Source organism: Protobothrops mucrosquamatus, unplaced genomic scaffold, assembly GCF_001527695.2.
Source record: "Protobothrops mucrosquamatus isolate PMUCROS unplaced genomic scaffold, P.Mucros_1.0 scaffold78, whole genome shotgun sequence".
NCBI lineage: Eukaryota > Metazoa > Chordata > Lepidosauria > Squamata > Viperidae > Protobothrops > Protobothrops mucrosquamatus.
In genome coordinates this window covers 2781426-2800687 of record NW_015386455.1, presented here as the reverse complement: position 1 = coordinate 2800687, position 19262 = coordinate 2781426, and the positions used below count along the sequence as shown (strand labels likewise).

At 38.0% G+C, this 19262-nt stretch overlaps 2 protein-coding genes across 2 annotated transcripts in view; one reads left to right on the top strand and one right to left on the bottom strand.

Moving 5' to 3' along the window:
• Positions 1-19262, top strand: part of RB1 (RB transcriptional corepressor 1) — an 83357-nt gene that overhangs the window by 43385 nt on the left and 20710 nt on the right. Inside the window, exons 14-17 of the mRNA XM_015812334.1 lie at positions 242-298; positions 387-418; positions 518-594; positions 781-983. Of these exons, the coding sequence (XP_015667820.1) occupies positions 242-298; positions 387-418; positions 518-594; positions 781-983 (369 nt within the window). The remainder of the gene's footprint in view (positions 1-241; positions 299-386; positions 419-517; positions 595-780; positions 984-19262) is intronic.
• Positions 9927-13326, bottom strand: LPAR6 (lysophosphatidic acid receptor 6). The gene has a single exon (XM_015812335.1). It carries the CDS (start codon positions 11342-11344, stop codon positions 10319-10321), a length of 1026 nt encoding a protein of 341 aa, XP_015667821.1. The 5' UTR covers positions 11345-13326; the 3' UTR covers positions 9927-10318.

The following is a 19262-nucleotide window of genomic DNA, read 5'->3' as shown; positions in this document are numbered from 1 at the left end:
ATATACTGAAGTATTTCTTAGGTCATAAGATAATATGTGTTATAAAAGTCATGGTATTGTGTATGATTTTTTGTATAGGCATATTCTATTTTTTAAATTTTTAGATGCTAGCCATAATAGACTTTTTAAAGTAGTACTGTATAATTAAATTGTTCCACAAAAATTGGCAAAAGAGATTAAATAATTTGTATTCATAGCATTATGTTTCACTTGCAAAATAATATTTTATTTGCTATTTCAGAGGTACAAAATTGGAGTAAGGTTATACTACAGAGTGATGGAATCCTTATTAAAGTCGGTATGTTTTCAGTATATTATTTTTTATAATACTCTAGATTAGCTTTGTAAAATGCTATGCTAAATTTTTAGTTATATATCTGTTACAGGAAGAAAAACGTCTGTCAGTTCATAATTTTAGGTATGTTTACATTCTTCAGATATCTCCACTTTGTAAAACTGTTTTAGAATGCTTTTATGATAAAAAGTTATTACTGAGGTATGCTATTTTTTTTTACAGCAAACTCTTGAACAATGACATCTTCCACATCTCTCTGCTGGCTTGTGCTCTTGAGCTAGTCATGGCTACATATGGCAGTAAGTTCAAATTATCAAGCAGTCATTCCTGGGACAAACTTCTTTTCCCAAAGCATTTTCTGTGATAGAGGATCTGCCATCTTTAAAATGTTATTTTAAATGTAAAGTCTTGTAATAACTCAACTTAGTATAACAATTTTATACATGACTTTGTTGCTCCAAATTAATTAGTTGTGTTCTCCTAAGCTTCAAGAAATGCTTCACAGAGCATGAAGGTAGAGACAGACTTGTCTTTTCCATGGATCATCAACATCCTGGATTTGAAAGCCTTTGAATTATACATGATTGTTGAAAGCTTCATTAAAGCAGAACCAAGCTTGACCAGAGAGATGATAAAACACCTGGAGGGCTGTGAACACAAAATTATGGAATCCCTTGCATGGCAACAAGTAAGTTGTTTTCTAAACATATAACAACATGGTACTGGTAGGTCTGTGTTCCATAAAATTATTTGTATTGTATAGTTTATTGGGTGAACTTTGAATTTACACTAGGGCAATTTTATAAATGTATAGTCTAAGTGAGGTAGGAGTTGAAGTGATACCTATTTCCCCAGTAGGACACACAGTACTTTTTAAATTGTGAAGACTAGTTTGAAGACCTACATTCCAAGGCATTTTCTGTTCATTTATAATAGTTTTGCTTCTCTACAGTGTTTGGAAACAGATTGGTTGTTGGATTTGCAACTGCTCCTTAGAGTGAATTGGAAGGTTATTAAAAAAAAAAAAGCAATTTGAACAGGATAGAAGTATTTATCTTTTCTTGTCAGTTCAGTATTGGTCTTCTTTAGGGCATCCTACCTATGCCTTTACATACTCCCTCTGTCCCCTGTCTTTGTTATAGGACAGTTACACAAAATTTGAATTTAAAAACAATGTAAAGGGGAAAAAGAAAAATATCTTCATTAGATTTCAAATACTATGACTAAAAAAACCAAATGTAAGTTTATTCTTTAATTTTAGTTTATTGTTTTGGGGAAAAAAGACAGGGCATAACTCACTTCTAGAAACCAGTATTGGGTTGTTTAAATAATATTGAAAAATGAAAATTGGTCAACTCCATCTATCTTATAAACAGAATATCTTTGCTTATCTAATATTATAAGTGGAGGGACAATTCTTGGGTTCTCTGTTTAATCAACTTCAGAACCATGGTGTATCACCACACAGTAGTACAGGTGGTTCTCAACTTATGACCACAATTGAGCCCAACATTTCTGTTGTTAAGTGAGACATTTGTTAAGTGAGTTTTGCCCCATTTTATTGCTTTTCTTGCCACAGTTGGTAAGTGAATCACTGCAGTTGTTAAGTTAGTAACCCATTTGTTAAGCTAATCTGGCTTCCTTTGCTTTGTTTGTCAGAAGGTTGCAAAAGGTGATCTCATAACCCCGGGACACTGGAACCATCATAAGTATGAACCAGTTGCCAAGCATCTAAATTTTGATCACATGATCATGGGGATGCTAACAAAAGTTGTAACTGAAAAATGGTCATAAATCACTTTTTCAGTGCCATTGTAACTTTGAATGGTCACTAAATGAACTGTTTTAAGTCAAGGACTACTTGTAAACTAAAGGAAGAAATAAATCAATAAATCTTTATTTTTGTTGTAGACCAGCATCATTAAATGAAGAAAGATAAAACATGAGTTTTCTAGTTTGTAGTTAAGCATTAAAGCAATCAAAAGATGACTGTTTTACCTGGAAGGGGACCAAAACGATTAAGAGGGTAAATTCAGCACTTTGCATTAGCATTGGAAGTCCTAAATCCTAAGAAGTAAATAGGATTTTTAAAAATCTTACTATTTCCGTAGTGGTCTATTGCAGGGGTCCCCAACCCTTGGGCTGTGGCCCACTACTGGGCCACATCCCGTTCAGAGCCAGGCTGCGGAAGTGGCAAATGAGTGCGAGCACACGCACACAGATCCACTTGAGTGTGCAGCAAGAGAACAAGATGCACACGCAACTCCATTTGTGCAAATGGAGCTGCACGTGCTCGCCTGCCGCTTGCACAGAATCATCCCCTTCCCCCCCCCTCCATTGGTCCACAAAACGAGAACGGTTGGAGATTGCTGGTCTACTGTTTCAGAGACTTAATTATGGTAATAACAGTATTACAATTTCACAGTTTACAGATTTTCTATTCCTGTGCTTAATTACTTCTGAAAGTGTTCAGTCCAAATGTATTCAGATAGTCAGATAGTCATGGTTATCAAACATTGTTTTAACATTGTTTTAACTCTAATCAAAGCATCCGGCCTCAGTGCTTCACAAAACAGCCAGTAGCCGGTACGTTAGATGAATAGCAGTTTAATTCACTCTATTCAGAATAAAGTCAGCACTGGGAGACGCTGGCTCCCAGTGCCTTACATAGGCTCCGCAACAGCCCCACCCACGTTACCTTTCCAGCCCCAGCCCCTTATTAACCATGCCCTTAGCATCCCCACCCCTCAAACCAGCATGCAGCCCCACCCCGCAGACCAGCATTTGCACTCCCTGCACCTTTCGCCTTTTCCACCCTACCCCATGTCCGGAATGCTCCAAGCCTGTGATGCTACTTGCAGGATCAGTCAAGGCCTCAGCCGGCTGCTTTACTTGCAGGAGCAGTCCAGCCGGCTGCTTTACTTGCAGGAGCAGTCAAGGCCTCAACCGGCTGCTTTACTTTCAGTCAAGGCCTCAACTGGCTGCTCCCCCAGCTTGTTCTCTTGCTGGGCTTGCCTCTGACAGCTGCACGCCGGCCTCCCTGCCTCCTCGTATGTCGGCCCTGCGAGGCGCCTGCAGTTGACGCTAGAGGAAGGCGCAGGCCATGGAGGCAACGGCGGCGACGGCGGCAGCTTCCCGAGGGGCCGGCGACGCTGCGGCTTGCTCCCGAGCACCGGCCTGGACGTCTGGAGGCCGGGTCGCTTCCCAGCGTCGTTCTGAGAACCTGGAAGCCAGGGTAAGGTGGATGGGTTGAACGGTGGTCTGTCTGCCCGTCCGGACGGCCGCGCAGGGCTCGACATGATACTAAGTGATTTCCACAGAATATATCAAGATTTTCTGGTTTTAGCTGTACTCAAGTGTTTTAATTATGCAACTAATCCTTAGCTACTATTATATTGATAAAACCATCCTATAGATGCTCCTATACATGTAGTCCTCAAGTTACGAATGTAATGGAGCCTGTCAATTACATTCCTAACCTGAGAATTTGTAGGAGTGAATGGTGTAACTCAAATGCGATCACTCCCTGCTTTTGCCCACGCATTCGCTAATTGAATGTGCAAGTCTTATAGGCGCAATAACTTCCATCGTGAGGTTGGAAGTTTTGATTGAACTTTTTTTTTTAATCCCACAAACTCATTTTGTTTCCCTGCACATTTCTTCCGTTTGCGACGCAGCTTTTAAGCAGCAAAGCCAAGAGCAGCTGTCAGGCAATGGAAGTTATTTCCCATTCCATTCTTGCTTGGAGGGGAACCAGGATTAAACGGAGTGCAAAGAGGAGCTTTGCCCAAACGTTTGAGGTCAGCCTCCTGCCCTCCTTGGGCTGTTTCCGGTTCCAGGTTAGGGGCCGAGGCCGTGAATGGGATTCCAGACTCGTGCTTGCAATGAGTGGCAAGCTGGTTCTGCCAACCTGTGCTATGCAAAGCTGCAAAGGCATTGCCGCGCCCCGCACCTCTGCAAAGTCTCCGTTCAGGAGATCTTGCAGCAAGGGGAGGGGAGGCAGAACCTGGCCGGCCAAGCCTCTTCCTTCCAATCTGGAAGCTAGACAGGAGCAGCCAGCTTCCTCTGGGTGGTTTCTTCCCACTCGCGTCCAAAAAGGAGCAAGTGCTACGAAGTGAGGTGAACTGGGCGATGGCGCGCCAAGCTCTCCAGTTCTGCAGTGGCGGAGAAACGCAGCAGAGAAACACAACGGATTATTTAGGAGCTCTTCTTGCTATTTGGAAAAGGAATTAGTGCTTTTGGCAAGCAAGGGGAGCAGGGTGGTGGCGCGCCAAGCTCTCCAGCTCTATGGCCACAAAATTTGTGAAACCCGGGCAGGTTTGACACTCCAGCAAGTGGCGAGCAGGGCTGCACCCGCTTGTGAGAAACTGGAGCTCGGCAGGGAAGGGGAGAGGCCGGCCCGGCATTTCTCTGCCTGGCTCAACAAGGGCTCTGGCACCCAAGGCTACGCAGGAGGTAAGTGTGAGCAGTTCAGGATTCTCAGATGTGGCACCAAAGTAGGATGTTGCAGCATCTCTGCGGTCATTTGTAAGTGCGAACAACTGCTGTGATGTTGCTAGATACATAATTTTGGGACCCAGTTGTAAGTATTTTTGGTGGGGGATGTTGTAACTTTGAACATTCGCTAAGTGAACATTCGTAACTCAGGGACTACCTGTAAACCCCCCCCAAGTGTCTCAGCCTAACTTAAGCTTCTTTTCCGTGTTGAAGGCATGCTTAATCATCCATTTCAGAAACTGATTTGTAACATTTAATCAAGAGCATTGTAAGGACCTGCCCAGCTGGTCCCTTAGGAAAGTAAAACTCTTGACTCTATTGAGATTAATCAAAAGAACTTTTATTGAGATAAAGTGGATGCAGAAAAATCAGGCAGAATCTGAAAGTCCTGCGCGAAGCACAAAGCAATTCTTTTGTCTTCCCAAACCCAGCCCGCCTGTCCAGTCCACCAGCAGCCAGTTGTGATGCCGCAGGGTTGTTTTGAGAACACTGAGGTGCTGGGTAGATAACAGTTCACCCTCAGGGCACGACAGCCTTGGAACCAGGCTGGAACCCTCTGAGAAGGAGTCTGCTTCATCTCCTAAGATATTTCCCCTCCCTAATTCCCAAGCGGTTACAGCAAAAGTGAATGCATGTGAAGAATGCCAGCAACTTTCCTCCTCCCCTCCAACTGAATGGCAGGACACTAGCACAGTGAACCTGGCAAACATCCTCAGCTTTCACAAGGATGCAAGTGGCATTCAGAGTTGCTCTCTCTTTAGTGTTTTCTAAGATATTTCAATGGATCTTGGAAAGCTTTATTTTATTTATACTTAATATAAGTTTTAAGTATTAGATGCCTACATAATTTTTTAAATGCTCAAGATGCTGATATACAGGCCTATCTTCTATACTGATCTTCTTTTTAAATGTATTCACATCAGATGATAAGACAGATTAAATAAGGAATCTTCATGTTACAATTCTACCTCTTAGCTTCTTGCAATAAAGGAATCTTGCTTCCAATGATAAAGTAGGCAGATAAATCTCCTACAAGGGTACAGTTATGCATCTGGAAAATGAGTTTTCGAATACAAGTGGAGGTAATCCTTGACTTACAACAGTTCATTTAGTGATGATTCAAAGTTAAACGGCAGTGTAAAAAGTGATTTATGATCATTGTTACACTCAGCAACCATTGTGGCATCTTCATGTCCTGTGATAAAATTCAGGTGCTTGGCAAGTGACTCATATTTATGATGATTGCAGTGACTTGGGGTCATGCGATCACCTTGTCCGCCCTTCCCCATTGACAAGCAAAGTCAATGGGGAAACCAAATTAGTTTAACAACTGTGTTACTAACTTAATGGCAGTGATTCACTTAACAACTGTGGCAAGAAAAGTAGTAAAATGGGGCAAAACTCACTTAACAAATGTCTTACTTAGCAACAGAAATTTTGGGCTTAATTGTGGTCATAAGTTGAGGACTACCTATAATAGCCTTCAACAGTAAGACACTGTTATAGAAAGCCGTGTTCCCCGTAGATGATGATGATGATGGTGATGATGATGATGATAATAGAGTTGGAAGGGACCTTGGAGGTCTTCTAGTCCAACCCCCTGCTCAGGCAGGAAACCCTACACCATTTCAGACAAATGGTTGTCCAGTCTCTTCTTAAAAACTTCCAGTGTTGGAGCACCCACAATTCTGGAGTGAAGTTGTTCCACTGATTAATTGTTCTAACTGTCAGGAAATTTCTCCTTAGTTCTAGGTTGTTTCTCTCCTTAGTTTCCATCCATTGCTTCTTATTCTGTCCTCAAATGCTTTGGAGAATAGCTTGACTTCCTCTTCTTTGTGGCAACCCCTGAGATATTGGACCAACCAAGCTAACCAAGTATTATTCTGAAAGTTCATAATCTTTTCCTCTTTGAACTTCTATTGCAACGGTCTCTTTAATTTTGCTGAGGACCACTCATTCCTCTATCTGAGCTTATAGTAGTAGTAGTAGTAGTAATAATAATAATAATAATAATGATGATGATGATGTTGGAAGGGACCTTGGAGGTCATCTAGTCCAACCCCCTGCTCAGGGAGGAAACCCTATACCAGTGATGGCGAACCTTTTAGAGACTGAGTGCCCAAAATGCAGCCCAAAACCCACTTATGTATTGTTGGGTGCCGGGTGGGCGTGGCCCATTGGGTGGGTGTGGCTGCGGTGGTAACGGCAGACTGGGTGGGACTAAAAAGTTCAATCAATCAATTCCAACTTTGCAAGATCTTTTTTTTCCCGTGAGAAGTTAAAATTGATTGATTGATTGAACTTTTTTTTTTTGCACACGGTGGCGGAGGCCCAAAGCGAAAAGGTTTTATAAAATCCAGCTGAAGGCCTAGGACTGGAGCGCCGGTGCGCGTGCCGGTGCCCATGCCATAGGTTCGCCACCATGGCCCTATACCATTTCAGACAAATGGTTATCCAGTGTCTTCTTAAAAACTTCCAGTGTTGGAGCATTCACCGCTTCTGGAGGCAGGTTGATATTATCTTGTGCAGAACTAGATCATATCCTTGTCATCATGGAAGCCAGGAGTTCATTTTAGTTCTGCTTTAGTGGTGGGACTGCCTCAAGTGATTCTGACAAAAATAATAGAATGTGGGAAATTAGTTTCTGATAAATGTGTGTGTGCTTGTATGTGTGTATGCATGAAACAATTTTATATATTTAAATAGACACAGACATTCAGAAGNCAGAAGGTTAAGAGAAGTTTGGAGGAAAAAAAACTAGTTTTGTAGAATAATAGATTAAAAAATAAAAAAACAATAACAGATTAGAAACCCATGAATGAATGAATACATTTAGATTTGCATATTTTGGAACATTATTTACAAGATACTGCTCAGAATTTGTAATAATAACTATTATCAGAGACAATTTAATACTAATTTGAGAAACTGTTTCTGAAACTTGGCAATTTTAAAATATATGGATTTTCAACTCCCAGAACTCCCCAACCTTCATGATGAACTAGAGAACTTCTGTGTTCTGGTGAATTGAATCATAGGAAAAAAATCTTGGCATACATAGGAAAAAATCATGCTTAGAATCCTAAAGTCCTTTGTCTCCAAAAAAAAGAATAAAATACAAATAACAAGGAATAATTAATTATCTTAATGTTTATATAAATAAACACACACTGTGACTTCTACAATATAGTTGTAGCATTGTCCAACCTAAGGCTTTCCTGTGATATTTTGCCATAATTACTCTACCCCCTTCCATATCCACGCAACTAGAAATATTTCAAAGTAAAGTCTGGCTCATTGCCACGTGCTATATTTATTTTCTAAGAAATATGCTGGGTTCCTGGGAGGCCCAGAGGGTTATGTGGAATTAAAATGGCAGGTTGCTGGAGGCCAGCTCTTGAGGTTGAAAGCTCTTGTTGCTCCTAACTAAGAAGTGGCTTTGCAGGCACATACACGCAGAGACAAACTGAGTGTAGCTTCCAAAAGAATTGTGTGGGCCTAGTAAATAAAATTGTTGCTTTAATTAATTAAAAAGAGTCATGTGTTTCTACATGTTGGAAACATCTCTTTTGAATGATTTCCTCAGCCTTGGACATAGCTTTATGTGAAGGTGATTTTTTGCACATTTTGCCTTTGGTTGAGGATATTAATATATTCCTAATTCACTAGTTTTCATATTGATTGTAGCCATAGGTGCCTTTCTCGAGTTGAGAATTATGCGCCAATTTTACTTATTCCTGATGCAGTCTTTTTTCATACTGTTACTATACAACTATTAATTTGACTATGATTTGATTATTGTAAAATTTTCTGCAGGCAGCTGAGCCTCTAAAATCACTGAGAATATTAAACCAATTGATTATTGTCTGTATAGTAATTTAAGGTGACGTAGTTTATTTTTCTGGTAGAAGTTGCTGAGCAATTAATGGTTGCTCAAGATAATAGTTTCCAAGTCAAATTGTGCAATTTAAAGGATGTGTTAGTTCCAACAAATATATAAAATCCATCTAAGGTCTCACAGCTATCTTTTAAAGACTAATAGAACTAAACAGAAAATTAAAGGGAACAAATGTGTAAAGTATAGACCAGAAGAAAACAAAATAGAATCTCACAATAGAGTTTACTCACTAATATCATTTTTTAAAATTATGGATTGCTGAATAAGCACAATTAGCAAGGTACTTATAACTTTTGTTTACACTTATGATCTTTGCGGCATCCCCATCATCACATGACCAAAATTCAGATGCTTGGCAACTGGTATGTATTTATGATGGTTGCAGTCTCCTGGGCTCAGCTGAACACCTTTTGTGACCCTCTGACAAGCAAAGTCAATGGGGAAGCAACATTAACAACCATGTTACTGACATAACAACTGCAGTGATTCACTTAACAACTATGGCAAGAAAGATCATAAAATGGGGCAAAATTCACTTAACAACTGTCTTGCTTAGCAATAGAAATTTTGGGGTCAATTGTAGTCATACGTTGAGGACTACCTGTATAACTAGATTAATATTTTAAGCTAAAACTAAATGAACATATCTTATGTTGTGAACTTAGTGTATTAATTGTTCCCTATTATTACTAGCTGAAACAATTCAAGAATATCACAAGTTATCTACTCAGAAAGATGCATTTATGTATCTTTCTAAGGCAGAGGTCCACAACCTCTGGAGGTTGGCGGTTCAGCTGGAGGGGAGAGGGGAACTGGGCAGTGCGAGTGGTGGGTTGACGTGCATATGTGCAATTGCCTGCCGCCCCCCGCTCACACAAGTTGAGCTGCGTGCATGCGTGCGTGTTCCAGCCAGCCACTCGTGCAGTCCAATTCCAAATAGAGAGTGGGGATTCCTAAGGTACAATATAATTCCAGTTTTTTGCTGTAATCAACTAACATGCTTCCCTAAAATGTATCTGAAGATCTCATAATATTCTGTCTAAAGGCTATGCAAATATTGTTTTCTCATTCACAGTAGGAATTTTTTTAACTATCACCAAAATTTTGGAGATAATAATATCTCACTTAGAACTTGTTAATTCCATGGGATAGTTGAAAGTTATATTTAATACTTCATAATTCAAATAGATTTTACCATGGCTCAGTTTGGTAAATAATCACCATAAACTACTTCTCTTCACTTTTATATGGTAGAATTTATTATACAGTTCCATGGTCTTTTCAATACCTTTGAATAAAATAATAAAATATTAAAGTCAATGATGTTAATATTGATACTAGTAACATAGAAAGAAAACAATTTATTGTATAATAAGGAAACCTATTAGGTCTTTATTATAACACCTTCTTTTCCTACAACATTGAATAATACAAAGATTTTTTTTAATCCAAACAGATGAAATATTTTTCTAATTTGATAATATAAATTTCAGGAAACAATGGCTTACAGATTAAAAATAGTGTTTAAAATTCACAAGTTTTAAATTCAATATAACCTCTTATATTTGTAGAAACAAGAAGAATATTTATAGCTTAAACATTCTATTTTCTAAATCTGTCAACACCATTTATATGGTAGATTCAGTGTCCAGTACTCTTGCTTTTAAGGCTTGGAATCTAACTTGAATATCAGAAACTTGAGTTTCAGGAAATCTCTGTTTTCTAGTTGATGAACTTTTCATTTTTATTGAATTTTGAATACTGCTTGAAATAAAATAATATACTATAGGGTCAAAACAACAGTTTGAAACAGCAATACACAGAGTGATTGGATACATAACTCTAACAGCAGTAACAACTGAACAATTAATCCAGGCTTGTGTTCTCATGAGGGCATAAAAAATTAGGGTGATGTTATACGGAACAAAGCAGAAACAGAAAATCAGTAAGTGAACGAGTATCATTCGTAGAACTTTTTTTTTACTTAATTTATTCCTGGTCATTGTAATCGGCTTATTTAATGTCCTTATAACTATTGCAGAGCATGTCACATTCAGTATGAGAGGAATAAAAAAGCCTACTGTTTCGATGAAAATAATAATTCTTGAAAGATAAGTTTTCCAAGTTTTTTCAGAAAAGTGTTCAAAACATGTATTGTGTGTCCATCCTTCAGAACTAACACGAGCATTGGTGGATTGAAAGAAGCTTGCTGGTATACTTCCTATTGTCACAATTATCCAAATTATAATGCAGATGATCTTTGCATTTCTTTTTGTTCTGATTGTCTTTGACTGAAATGGATATACAATTGCTAAAAAACGGTCAACGCTGATACTGGTTAAAAACAAAATGCTCCCATACATGTTTGTATAAAATAGTGTGACAGAAATCTTGCATAGTACATCTCCAAATGGCCAGTCTTTTGATGCAAAAGAGTAAATCCTGAATGGTAATGTAAACACAAAAAGGAGATCTGATATTGCTAAATTAAGCATGTAAGTTGTAGTTTCATTTCTGATTTTTAGTGTCCAAGTAAAGATGTAAATAGCAACACAGTTTGATATTAAACCAAGGACAAATACCATACTAAACACATAGCCATATAAAGTATATTTAAATGAGTCTTGAATAGTACAATTGGAATTTGCCACCATAATGACAATTATTTATAATTACAGAATTTCTCAGTAAGCCTGTACCTTTGTTATAGTTGTGCTAAATCCTCGGTTGGTTTATAAATCTAGTCTTTCCCTTCACTTGGGTCCACATTATTTGAAATTTTCATAGTTCAGTAAGTCACAGTTCTACTTATCAGTATGTCATTCCTTTCTTCCAAAAATATTAGTAGTTCATGTTCACAAATCTAGGCAGTAGTAAATTTCAGAAATAAGGAACATCATCCTTTAAATTAATTAAAATCCAAAATCTAATTTCTTCAAATGTTGAGATTGCTCTTTCCCATTCACTGGAAAAATACAGCAAATAAAAAAAAATTACAAATAAATCCCATGAAAACTTAAGTAACTTTGAAACTTCTGGGAAAATAGAGGTTGAGGTTTCATCACTGTGTTGCAGTTTTCAGTCTTCTTGTTGTTGAACTGTACGATGGAATAAAATTCCGAAGCATGTCCTTTCTTGCTGAATTTCAGCTCTCTCCTTAGATGTTACTCTGCTATTATGCATTTCTGTCTACAGAGAAGATTAAACAAAAAGCCCTACCCATGCTTACTTAACTTATATGATAACATCACAGGAAGAAGGGGCTGAGCTACAAAAGGTTTCAGTTTTCAATTCTGCTTTAAGGGGTTTAGTTGAAAAGATTTTAGCCACAAATATTTGTATTGGAAAGTATGTAAATAACTCAGTATAATAATCAAAACTTCCTTAACTCTTAAAGTCTTTGCTACACTGAACTTATTTTAGAGACACTTGAACTTTATCTATTAGTCTTAAACATAAAAGTGTTTTTCTATAGTAAACTTAATGCATGCACATTATTTAAAGCTTATTGTTAAGGGCATGTTCGCCACATTCATGCAGTGAAGTAATACTTTGGGAAGTAAAGGCAATGCTTCAACTTTTTTTTGTAGCGTGAATTCCCCATAGGTTTAGGGTTAATCTACTATAGATTAAACTTTATAAGGACAGTTAGGCTGAAAAATAGGCAGGTGCTAGTTTAAAGTGGAACGAACCTCTGTGTGTACTTTACTCCATTATCCAGTTTTGTCATTCTCTTTAATACATTGCTGCAACTTAGTCCTAGCATTTAAGCAGTTTTTCCTAAAATGTAAATGGGAAACAGACTCACTTCTCATAACATGATTGCCAATATGATACATATTCCTTGGAGGAAGCAAGTAAGCTTTTTAAATAACCTATTAGTTACAATAACCTAATTATTTTACCATTGCCAAATAAAATGTATTTTGTACACACTTTGCTAAACATGTTTAATGGCTGTACGTGCGTCTCCTTGGAAAAATATAGTACAAACAAGTCTTTGAAGTCGAGAAAGTCCTCTCTTGTGGCTATTCACCCTGTTTCATTGGGTGGTGACTCCTCAGATGATCAAAGTTTTCGGTGGGTCCTCTTCAAACTGAATGATGTCACAGTCCTTTAAGGTTTGTCAGTAAGGATGAGCCAAGATTTAGTAATTCCATACTTGAATTCAGCCTATTGGCTTCTCAAGACAGAACATTTTCCCTTACTGTAAATTCAGGAATAGAATTTGAGACATTCAGAACCTTGGCTACAGCCAAATAGACTTTTGTAGCCAGTGCTAAAGGCAGGTCTTTACAGCCTAAGAGTTTTCAGTAGGAACATATTGTGCTAAGCCTTAATGTGTTGAGGTACATGACTTGCTAAATCACAAGCCCTGATCTATAGCTACAATGATTGGCTATATACTGCATACTCAGCCAAAACTTTACAAGCTGGTTAATGATTTGGATGAATCCAAATCTTGTTCGGGTTGATAATCTTTGCATTATGTATGAAGGTTGCTGTCCTGCACTTAGACAGAGCTTGTTCTTATAACATTAAACAAGAATGTCCATACAGCCATCTTAACCCTTCAAGCACAAAAACACATGAAGAACTCTAGACTGAAATTCATGACATCACTGAAGATGAGGCCAATAAGAAAAATCCACAATAGAAAAAGAAATACAAATTGGATTTAAAATTGTTGGAACAATCATCTTTACCCTGAAATATTTTGATAATACCACTTAATGGCTTTTAAAATATGAAAGTAGTGCTACTGCTACTGCTACTCAAGATTAAAAAAACCTTCAAGATGTCAAAAAACAATGCCAACCCAAGGCAAATAGGCAGACAATTAATTGAAGTAGTAATAGATTTTACTAGGCTTGAGAATGGTGACTGTAGCTATAATGTAAAGAAAAGTCTATTACTTGAGAAAAACGAAAAAAGTTCTAAACAAAGTATTGTTGTAGAGATATCATGCAAACAGCAAAGGCACATATTGTTAAGGCTATGTTTTTCCAAATTTTATCATATGACTATGAAACCTAGCTCATCAGACAAACTGAATGAAGAAAAATTGGTGCCTTTACATTGAGGTCTTGGAGAAAATTGTTGAGAAACACTGGAATTGCAAGTAAAGTAGATTATTCCAAATGAAGTAAAACCAGACTGCTGCCTAATTATGTTTTGGATCCATAATATGAAAGGAAGAGCTATTGCAGAAAACCCTGATGCCTGAAAAAAAAAGGAAGACAGTATAAGAAAAATGGAAGACATAGCAGACAAAGCTGGCAAGAACTCAACTGTGTTGGATTATATATCATATGTCAATCATCTATTTATGGAGCCTTGTTATTTTTTTCAAGCATGTTAAGGCATAGATTTTCAACATTAACTAATGTTACAAAAAAGTTAGTTTGATCATCTTAATTTCTCATAACTAATAAGTGTTAGTATGTCATATTAGGCAAAGAAAAATGATACTTTTTGCCTTTTAAAACACTACCTCCAGAAGTCAGAGAGAAACTCTATAAATAAGAATATTTTTGCTTGATGCTGTGTATTTATAGATTTTTCAAAACATTTTTATTTTTTTGCAATAAACTATTGTATTTTCTGAGCTGGCATTTCTTGTTGATTCAAATGAGCTTTAGAGTTGAGCTATTTTGAAACCAGTCTTTATTTCACAAAATCCTTAATTTCTTAATGTTTCGCCTTGATTTCCTATACATATATATGTAGCTAAATGTAGGATGCTTAATGCTGTGGGACAGAATGTAATATATTTAACTTTATGTACAAATGTGATTATCTAAATATTTTCCCTAGATAAAAGTGAAAGAAGGTGCAAAGTCCTAGGTGTAGGGTGTGGTTTTGCTTAGTAATATTCCTTTAAAATTCAGCTCTATAGTGCTGGATTATCTGGGCAGATCAAGTGAATTTATATGAATTTTATGGCATTTTACTTCTTGTATGGTCATTCAGAAAATATGACAATAGCTTATTGAACGTACATTGGATGGAAAGAATTCTTGTTAGATTTTAACAGTGTTTTGTAAATTTGTCTTTGATCATAAATACTATAAATATGCATGTATTACTACTTTAAAATCCATTTATGAAACTTATAGCCAAATACCACTTAGTGGTAGAATTTATCTTACTTAGAAGAATTGATATGGCATTTTCTGTAAATATACTATTATCTTTTAAAACTTATGGGGAAATGCTGAAAACAATGTGTAAATGAATTCACAAAAAAAATTCACACTAGTCTTTAGGTAAAAGTAGATGGGGTTCCCCCCCTTCAGAAAAGTAATACCTTTGTACCTGTTTTATTTGGGTGCTGCTTTTTACTGTTTCCTTATTATATTTAAAATTTTCTAGACAAAGACTCAAGATAATCCAGTTTGCCTACCTTGATAACTACACTGTGGGCACAATTATTAGGCAAGTTGTATTCTGAAAGATTAATTTTTTTATTGAACAACTACAATGCTCTTGGTCAATCCAAAATATTAATAAACCTAAAACCTGAATATTTAAGAAAGTAAAAGTGAGGTTTTGGCTTTCTTAGGAGAATATCTATGTGTGCAGAATTATTGGGCAACCATTAGTGTGCAGAATTATTATGCAACTAAATGAAAAATGAAAATTTGCTCATCTCACTTGTTTATTTGTATTTCTTAAAATGGGAATAATAAACAACCAATTCAAAATGTACAAATAAACATTTGTGACATTTCAAAAAAAAAATCAGTGACCAATATAGCCACCCTTCTTTTCAATAACAGTCATAAGGCTTCCATTCATGGAATGCGTCAGTTTTCTTGATCTGTTGATGATCAACTTGGCGGTGGCAAATCCCCTGCCAGGAGTGCCTCTCATTCCCAGTGAATATTGAGACTTGGCTGAAGTGTTCAGCAAGATGGAATGTGACATCCTACCCCTCCCCCCCATAGAATCACTGATTGTGCTATTGAGATTCTGCCAGGAGCTAAATTGCCAAAGCCAAAGATGTATGCAATGACCCCCCCCCCTCAAAGTGGAAGAATTGAGGGTATACATTGATAAAAATTTGGTGAGGGGTTTTATTGAACCTGCAAAATCCAAAGTGGCTGCCCCTGTGCTTTTTAAAGAGAAAAAAGATGGATTGCTTAGACTCTGATTTTAAAGGTCTGAGTGCTGTTAGCGTGGAGAATATGTACCCTCTCCCCTTAATGAAGGACATGTTAGCCCACCTGGCGAAAGGACGAATTTTTATCAAATTAGACCTAAGAGAGGCATATTATCACATGAGAATAAGAAAAGGTGATGAATGGAAAACTGCCTTCAATAGCCCCCTGGGTAGTTATCAGTTTAAAGTCATGCCTTTTGGATTACAAGGAGCTTCTGCTGTGTTCATGCAGCTGATCAACCAGGTGCTGCATGATCATTTATATAAAGGGGTTTTGGTGTATCTTGATGACATCTTAATCTATACAGAGACTATGGCAGAACATACAGTTTTAGTATGAGAAATACTAAAGAAACTGCTGAACGCTAAACTCTATCCCAAACTCTCAAAGTGTGAGTTCCATCAGGCACGTTTGGATTATCTGGGTTACAGAATCTCCAGCGAAGGCATTGAAATGGATCCAGCTGAAGTAAAAGCAGTGATTGAATGGAGCCCCCACAAACTCTGAAACAGCTCCAAAGTTTTTTGGGATTTGCTAATTTCTACCTCCAATTTATCCCTTCATTTGCTGAGATTGCTTTGCCCCTTACAGAACTATTAAAAACTGGCAAGGATGGGGGTAAACCACGATCAGGTCAATCCTATACTGGTCGTTAGAGTGCCAAACGCTTTTGAAAATTTAAAAAGACTGTTTGCTGCAGAACCAATTTTCAAACACCCTCATCCTGAGGAGCAATTTGTTGTTCAAGCTGATGTCAGCGATGTGGCTGTGGGGGAAGTGCTGTTACAAAAAAAAACATGAAGAAAATTTACAATCCTGCACTTACACTTCAAAAAACTCACTGACACAGAGCAGAGGTGGGCCATTTGGAAGAAAGAAGCCTTTGCAATCAGATGGGCTTTATTGACTTGGCGTCATTTCCTAGAGGGGTTCAAGGTGCCTTTTGAAGTATGGACTGATTACAAAAACTTAGAGGCACTGAAAACTCCCCGTAAACTGTCTCCCAAACAAATACACTGGGCGCAATATTTAATCTTTTTAACTTTACCCTAAAATACATACCGGGTGAAAAGAATTTCTTAGCTGATGCCCTCTCCAGACTGCCTTAATATAAAAGCCAACATGAACAAGTCATAGATTCTATTATGCCACCACCTCAAGTTATTTCTCAAATAACCCCTAGAAAACAATGACACGTGAAGTCCTCTAACCCAGACGACCCATTGACAAAGAAATTAAAGCAAGAACTGAAAAATGACAAATGGCTCAAAAAAAATCAAACCATCCTAAATGGGCTAGCTTGGAAAGGGGGGAAATTATATTTGCTTGAATCGCTCAGACTCCAAGCACTCCAATGCAGTCATGACATTAAACAAGCTGGTCACTTTGGCTATTTAAAGATACTACACTTAGTTTGGAGGCAATTTTGGTAGCCAGGCTTAAAGAAAGATGTGGAGAGCTATGTAAAAAGCTGTGCAGTCTGTGCTACCACGAAGAGGATCCCAGGAAAGCCCCCTGGGCTGTTACAGCCTGTTGCAGATCCTTCTCAACTATGGGAAGAGATCGCTATGGACTTTATTGCTGAATTATCGGAGAGTAAAGGAAATACGGTAATATGGACTGTTATTGACCTTTTTTCAAAGCAAGCTCACTTTATAGCATGCTTTGGCCTCCCATCTGCCCAGAAAATAGCCAGGTTATTTCTCAAGCATGTTTACCGATTGCACAGCACACCAAAAGGAATAATTTCTGACAGGAGTTCAATTTACGGCCAGATTTTGGAGGGATTTCCTCAAGCTGATTGGGTCTACACAAGGACTCTCATCAGCTTTTCATCCCTCTACGAATGGAGTGGCTGAAAAAGTGAACACAATGGTGGAGCAGTATCTTAGAAGCTACATAGATTACCAGCAGACAAATTGGACTGATCTCCTCAGTCAGCAGCACCGGACTTACGCCGTTCAAAGAGCCTCTGGAAGGGATTTTATTCCGATGCCTGAATACCCCCAGGACCCCCCTACCTCTCAAACATTAGATCAATGGGTATCTGCTTGGAGAGGTGTTTGGGAGAATACAAAAAAAGCTTTAACAAAAGCCTCAGAGGTTTACAAAAAAACAGGCTGATAAGAAAAGAGCACCTCAGAAGTCATTCCGGGTGGGGGGAAAGGTTTATCTTTTTACAAAGTAACTAAGACTTAAGTTACCTAGCAAAAAATTGGGGTCAAAATACATGGAACCATTTCCCATAGTGCAGATTTTGAACCCAGTCACTGTAGAATTAAAACTCCTCGTCTTTTAGGAAAGATCCACCCAGTGTTTCACTGCAGTCTGTTAAAACCTTTTAGAGAATCAACTCTGAGACCTCCTCCTAAGAAAGCACCTGGCCCGCTTGTGGTGGCTGGAGAGACTCATTATGAAGTAAAGCGTATTCTTGATGCTAGATTATACAAGGGTAAATTGCAATATTTAGTGCAGTGGAAGGGATAGCCGTTATCAGAAGCCACCTAGATGAAGAGTACTGATGTGAAAGCTGATAGACTTATACGCAAATTCTATGATAAGCATCCAAGTAAACCGAGAGGGGATTCTTAATTTTTATTCTTATTTAATTTGCAGGATTTCTCCTTTCTTTTAAAGGGAGCCGAATGTCAATGCTGTGAGAAACTGAACTGAAGCCATTTTCATTTTCCTTTGTTGCTACATATTTAGTTTAGAAAAAGAAGGAAGCGGAGTTAGCCAAAACAATTCAAATGTATGGGAACCAAGGTCATTGTTGATAACATTTTGGCGGGCTGGAGAGCTGGGAGGAGTGCCCGCATTTTCTAACAATTGGTGAATATGATTTATGACAGCAAATTGGGGTTGGAATTGCAACTTGCAACTTTGTAACCAAGGGGAGGGGAATTTAGTCTTGGGTTCACCTTTGTATGTGCTGTTATCTTGTAGCCAAATAAAAATGTTCTTTAAGGAAGAATTCCTTGCCTTGAAGTTCTATTAATTGGTCTCATCTATTGGAACCATGACACAACGTTTTGTACAGCAGCATCTACAGCCTCCCAGATACTGTTTAAAGAGCTGTACTGTTTTCCTTCACCATACATTTCCCATTTAAGAAGGGCCCACAAGTTCTCTGTAGGGTTTAGGTGAGGAAGGAGCCCATTCTTTCATCTTTGAGGCCTTTACTGGCTAGCCATGCAGTGGAGGAGTTCTTCGATGCATGCGATGGAGCATTGTCCTGCATAAAAATCATGGTTTCTTGAAAGATGCAGCCTTTTTCCTGTACCACTGCTTGAAGAAAGTGTCTTCTAAAAACTGGTAGTAGTTTTGGGAGTTGATTTTGAGTCCATCTTCAACCCGAAAAGGTCCAACTAGCTCATCTTTCTTTAATAATACCAGCCCATACCAG

Excerpts from the sequence above, each read along its gene's own strand:
- LPAR6 (XM_015812335.1), bottom strand. The coding sequence starts at position 11,344 with ATGGTGGCAAATTCCAATTGTACTATTCAAGACTCATTTAAATATACT.